This window comes from Electrona antarctica (genome assembly GCF_951216825.1).
Source record: "Electrona antarctica genome assembly, chromosome: 10".
In the NCBI taxonomy this organism is placed as follows: Eukaryota; Metazoa; Chordata; class Actinopteri; order Myctophiformes; family Myctophidae; genus Electrona; species Electrona antarctica.
The window spans coordinates 1,269,491-1,275,791 of NC_136791.1; the positions used below are offsets into that span (position 1 = coordinate 1,269,491).

Sequence of the window (6,301 nt, forward strand, 5' to 3'; positions counted from 1 at the left end):
TTTATGACTTTTTATTTTATTTTGTTTAAAATCGGCCCCATGACTGCCCAGCCCTTTTGGCATGTGCCAGAATTATCAGACTGTCCAATCACTGGCCTGGACACAGAACACAACACAACACATCGTCTATAGCCCCAAAACCTGAGAGGACCTGTGATGTCATGACATACAGTACTTTTTATTTGTTTTTTTTCTATTCATTTTGGTCATTAAGGTCCACAGAATGAGAGGTCTGCTATAGCCAGGTCTGCTATAGCGACCGTGACCTATCTCGGTAAACAGGTGGGTCAGGGGCAAGTGCGCTAGCCTGGGTAAACCCCTCCCCCCTCGCCAGATTTGCATTCTGCCAGAATGAAATGTTGTCCAGCAGGGGGAGTGGGTTTACCCAGGCTACAAGTGCACGCCCTGAATGCAAAAATTGAAGCAATAGTTGATTATCCCGCACCTAAAACTAGGCGTGAACTCCGCCGTTTCCTAGGCATGGCGGGTTACTACCGAGGCTTTTGTAAGAACTTTGCTGCCGTGGCCGCGCCACTTAGTCTAGTCAACATAGTCTTTGTTGACTAGCGTTTCGAGGGTGTATATAACTGGTAGCGGTGGCCGCTGAGCTGAGGGGGAGGTGGAGTCCAGAACCTTCTTGGGCACATTGAGCCCGTCGCGGCTCTTGGGTGTCGCCCCCACGTGGCCCCCCCGTGGCCTCATGGACACCAGGACGGGGTCGTCGTCCCGGCCCTCCAGCCACTCCTCGGGCTCCATGGCGGGCTCCGGCCCCGCCGTGTCGGGGTACAGGTCGTCCTGGAAGCGCTCCAACTTCCTGTGAACCATCATAGAGACCGGCTCGCACCTCCTGTCGAGGAGCCTGTACAGCCTGGCGATCTCGCAGCGCGTGACGTCCAGACCCCTCCTGGGCATGAAGCCCACCGTGGCGCCCCTCTGCGGCTTCTTGGCGGTGTAGCGGTCGAGGGAGTGCACGAACGGAGGCTGCGCCGTTATCTCGAAGTACAGGATACTGCTCTCCCCCCTGGCGGAGAGGTATACCATGCTGGCGTCGGGGTCGTAGTGCGGGGACATGACGCCGGGCCCCTCGGTCAGCTCCAGGCGCGCCACGGGATCCTGGAAACGCTCCGGGTCCCACAGCGCCAGCTCCCTCTGGCTCATCTTCGTGAAGCCCGTGGTGAAGATGTTCCCGTCGTGGGTGAAGACGGCCATCGTGGGTCGGAGGCCATCGTGCGGCGCCAGGTGCTCGGCGACCACCTCGCCCTTGCGGGGGTCGAACACGCGCAGCCGGCAGTCCTTGTAAGTAAGTAAGTAAGTAAGTAAGTAAGTAAAGTACATTTTATTTATAAAGCACCTTTCGAAACAAAGTTACAAGGTGCTGAACAATTGACACAGTATAAACAATAGACAAAAAAACACATCATATCACACACAGTTGAGACAATATAATACAGTACAGTGCAATGAGCAGAACAAAAACAAACAAGGAACAAGAACAAAGACATAGGGCTATAAAAATGAATCAGGTCAAAGGTACATGGGAGAAATATTTACGGAATAATTTAGTCTTTAGGAGTCTCTTAAAACCGTCAACTGACTCAGCATTTTTCAACGCCAGGGGCAAGGCATTCCATAGGGTAGGAGCTACCACAGCGAATGCCCGGCGGTCACCCTTAGTTTTCAACTTGGACGCGGGTATTTCTAGAAGACCTTTGTTGGAGGACCTGAGAGGTCTGACATTGGTCTTATAGGAGGCAGTAGGTCAACGATATACAGAAGGGGCCAGCCCATGTAGAGCTTTAAAAGTAATTAAATTAAATTATTTAAAAGTAATTAAAATTGCATGTTCTCCCCGTGTCCCCTGGGTAGGTACCCTCACAAAAACATGCGGTCTCTATACTACCTCCCCCTGGCCAGCTGGGGCATGAACTGGTTGGAATAACGTGTTCCTTCCACGCGCTACATCCAACCAGGGAAACTCCCCCCTGTCAGGTGTAAAGGAGCAACTTGGACACTCAGGCATGAAGGAAGCATGAGTTCAAGTCCGTTGCTCTCCCCAGGTTGGCAGAGGGTGTGTAGAGCCCAGGATCACATTAGATAATTGACACAGGGGTGAAAAATGGGTTACAAAATCGTGGGATAAAAATGTAGAGAAAAGTAATTAAAAGTATTTTAAAGTCAACCTTGCAGGTGGTGCAGAACCGGCTGCCGTTGCGGTTCCAGCTGACGGCGTAGACGAGGTCCGGGTGGTGGCGGTCGTCCATGGTGACGAGGGGCTCGCCGGTGGCCGCGTTCCACACGATGATCACGTTGTCGCCGCCCGCGGTGAGCAGCACGTTGCGCGCCGTGGGGTGCCACGTGACGATGCCCACGCGCTTGGAGTGCCCCTCCAGGACCACCAGGGGACGGCCGCCCGGGAGGTCGCCGTCTGAGACCTGCCACACCACGGCGGTGGCGTCCTCGGAGCCGGTGGCTAGTAATTGATTGATTGATTGATTGGTTTATTAGACAGAATGTAAAAAACAGCTACAGAGTTACAGTCAAAAGCACCAAAAGTGCGGCCTTGCTTCCATTTAGGCCCTATGAAATACATTCATAGTAGAGGTGTAACGATACAGTAACTATGAAATACATTCATAGTAGGGGTGTAACGATACAGTAACTATGAAATACATTTATAGTAGAGGTGTAACGATACAGTAACTATGAAATACATTTATAGTAGAGGTGTAACGATACAGTAACTATGAAATACATTTATAGTAGAGGTGTAACGATACAGTAACTATGAAATACATTCATAGTAGGGGTGTAACGATACAGTAACTATGAAATACATTCATAGTAGGGGTGTAACGATACAGTAACTATGAAATACATTCATAGTAGAGGTGTAACGATACAGTAACTATGTAATACATTCATAGTAGGGGTGTAACGATACAGTAACTATGAAATACATTCATAGTAGGGGTGTAACGATACAGTAACTATGAAATACATTCATAGTAGAGGTGTAACGATACAGTAACTATGAAATACATTCATAGTAGGGGTGTAACGATACAGTAACTATGAAATACATTCATAGTAGGGGTGTAACGATACAGTAACTATGAAATACATTCATAGTAGAGGTGTAACGATACAGTAACTTTGAAATACATTCATAGTAGGGGTGTAACGATACAGTAACTATGAAATACATTCATAGTAGGGGTGTAACGATACAGTAACTGCATCGAAAAACTGCATCGATTTTTAATTTCAAGAATCGAAATGAAAACAGCAATTCGAATTAGAATCGCGATTCCGTTATGAACGATTCAAAATCGATTCATAATTTTTTTTTCTGGTTACAGTTACAGGAGTTTTCACTACATGGTGTCTGTGATATGAAATGTAAGCTCACCCTAAATCACAGTAAACATCATGTCTTCAGTCATTTTCAAGTTACTGTAGTCACTTCAGTTCAAGACTGGAGTAGATTGTGATGAAATCCTATGTATTGAATCGAGAATCATTTTGAATAGAGAATCGTTTTGAATCTGGAAAAAAAATGCCTTTGGATTTTAAAAAAATCGTTTTTGGATTGAGAATCGAGTTGAATGGAATCGTGACCCCAAGAATGGGAATCGATCGTGGGACACCCAAAGATTCACAGCCCACTATGTATCGTTTTGCAATGGAAATAATCGATTGTATCAATACTACATTTTTGTGCGTGCAATTTTGTGAAGAAAAAAGAAAAAGAGGGGTTTAATGGATCGGATCGAATCACCATAATGAACCAATATGATCCATGTATCGTATCGTCAACCATGTATCGTATCGTCAACCATGTATCGTATCGTCAACCATGTATCGTATCGTCAACCATGTATCGTATCGTCAACCATGTATCGTATCGTCAACCATGTATCGTGATACGTATCATTTCACTGTTAACATGTATCGCTACCTCGGCTCTAATTCATAGACACGACATGAAGAATAACAATAGAAATTCTATATTAGACCTGAGGACGATTCTTCTACAAATGCCTTCTAAATTCTGACAGTTTTCTGAAAAACCCATGTTTCTATGTCAGTCGTTCTCAAACATTTTCATGTCAAGTACCATCAAAAATGATAATGTATTTGGCCACCGACCCCCATATGAAAATATGTTGTTCCAGGGACCCCCCCCAGATGCAAAGATGTTAGTTAAAAACGTTCACTCTGAACGAATATATATTCAAAGATTTGCACCACATTTTCAAGTCTTTTCAAAAATAGCTAGTATAACATAATGCTATAAACACCAAACGGGGTTCCCAAGTGATCTGAATTTAGGGCATTCATTACAAGCTTGGGGTGGCGTTGCTGCAGAAGAAGAATTAATTCATACCTATGACGTTGTCGTTGTGAGGGCACCAGTCCATGTCCAGGAGGGGTCCCGAGTGGCCCGTCACCAGCGGGTGGTCCTTGTCCACGCGGCCCGTCCTGCCCACGGGTATGACCATGAAGGCCCTGCCCCCGCCCGCCTCCACGCTGACCGCCAGGAACTTGGGGTTGACGGCGCAGAGCGAGTCGTAAAGCGAGCCGTCGCGCGACAGGGGCAGGTCATCAAACGTCTGCTCCTTGCAGCCGAAGACGTGACGGAACTTACTCGATCGCACCACGCACATCTCGCCGAGGTCACGGAGATCTGAACAACACACACGCACACACAAACACACACGCAAACGCACCGACGATCATTATTTTACATTCTCTAATTGCGTAGACTTCTTGTAAATTAACCCATTTTGGGATCAGATTCTAAAAATGTCTTCTACATCCTGACAATTTTCTGAAAAAGCTATGTTTCTATGTCAGCCGTTCTTCGATTTTTCAAAAATATCAGACCTACAAGCTCGTAGCGCGCCACTCTGTGGCGTGCTATGAGCTTGTAGATCTGCTATTTTTCAATAGCTAAAGCATAACATAATGCTAACACCAAAAGGGGTTTCCGCCCAAAATGGGTTAAGTAATGCAAGTAATACAAGTTAAGATATGATGACTAAAAGTAAGTTCTGACAATTTCGTCAACAAACAAAAACTAGACTGAAATGTCAGGGAGGGACTAGTGGAGAAGAGATCCAGTAGAACTAAATGTCAGGGAGGGACTAGTGGAGAAGAGATCCAGTAGAACTAAATGTCAGGGAGGGACTAGTGGAGAAGAGATCCAGTAGAACTAAATGTTAGGGAGGGACTAGTGGAGAAGAGATCCAGTAGAACTAAATGTCAGGGAGGGACTAGTGGAGAAGAGATCCAGTAGAACTAAATGTTAGGGAGGTACTAGTGGAGAAGAGATCCAGTAGAACTAAATGTCAGGGAGGGACTAGCGGAGAAGAGATCCTGTAGAACTAAAAGACAAGTCATTTTATGTTTGTTACGCTCTGAAAATAGCAGATCTACAAGCTCACTTGTAGATCGACTATTTTCAGCATGCAACCAAGTGTAAAATCAGCAACAGTATTTATTTAGTTTTTTTAAAGCAACTGTAGATTTAGTCCAGTGGTTTTCAACCAGTGGTCCTTGAGGGGGTTCCAGGTGGTCCCCAGCCAAATGATGTAGAGTTGGTAACCAAATGGACCCTTATACTTATAGATCTTTAACTATAGAGCATGTAGAATGATTGTTATTTTGATCATCTATCATGTTATCTCTCCTAATGGTACCAACATCAATACAACATGGAACTACATAATAAAGACAATATTCTTACATTTTGAGTCTGAGTAGCTAAATCTCATCAGATGACGGCCTGTGGCTCAAATGACCAATACATAATGAACCTTGATTGCTGCTACAATAACCTTAACCCTTTTTTGGCGGGAACCCCTTTTGGTGTTTTAAGCATTATAATTTAGCTATTGAAAAATAGCAGATCTACAAGCTCATAGCGCGCCACCGAGTGGCGCGCTACGAGCTTGTAGGTCTGCTATTTTTGAAAAATCGTGAAAAAAAATAAAAAGTAAAATATATATATATTTTTTGAAAATAATTTGGGGACCCCCTAAAATAATTTGGCGACCCCCCGAGGGGTTGCGACCCACGGGTTGAGAAAAAGGTTGAAAACCACTGATTTAGTCGAGTAAAATGTTAATTAGTAGACCAAAACTAAATCATTCATTTCAGATGACTACATAATGACTAAAACTAAATTAAAATGGATTCAAAAGACTGTGACAAAAACTAAATCCAAATTTTGCTGTGAAAATAAACAGTTCCATTCAATTGCATGGCGTGTACAACAGGCCTTACCTGTCAATGAAGT

At 44.8% G+C, this 6,301-nt stretch overlaps 1 protein-coding gene across 1 annotated transcript; it reads right to left on the reverse strand.

Annotated features, from left to right (window-relative positions):
* Positions 1-540: 540 nt before the first annotated feature.
* Positions 541-4,667, reverse strand: LOC306931482 (coronin-6-like; the record flags this gene model as incomplete). The annotated part of the gene is made up of 3 exons (XM_079512881.1): positions 541-1,293; positions 2,181-2,470; positions 4,388-4,667. 3 exons carry the CDS (start codon positions 4,665-4,667, stop codon positions 541-543), a joined length of 1,323 nt encoding a protein of 440 aa, XP_079369007.1.
* Between the last annotated feature and the right edge of the window lie 1,634 nt (positions 4,668-6,301).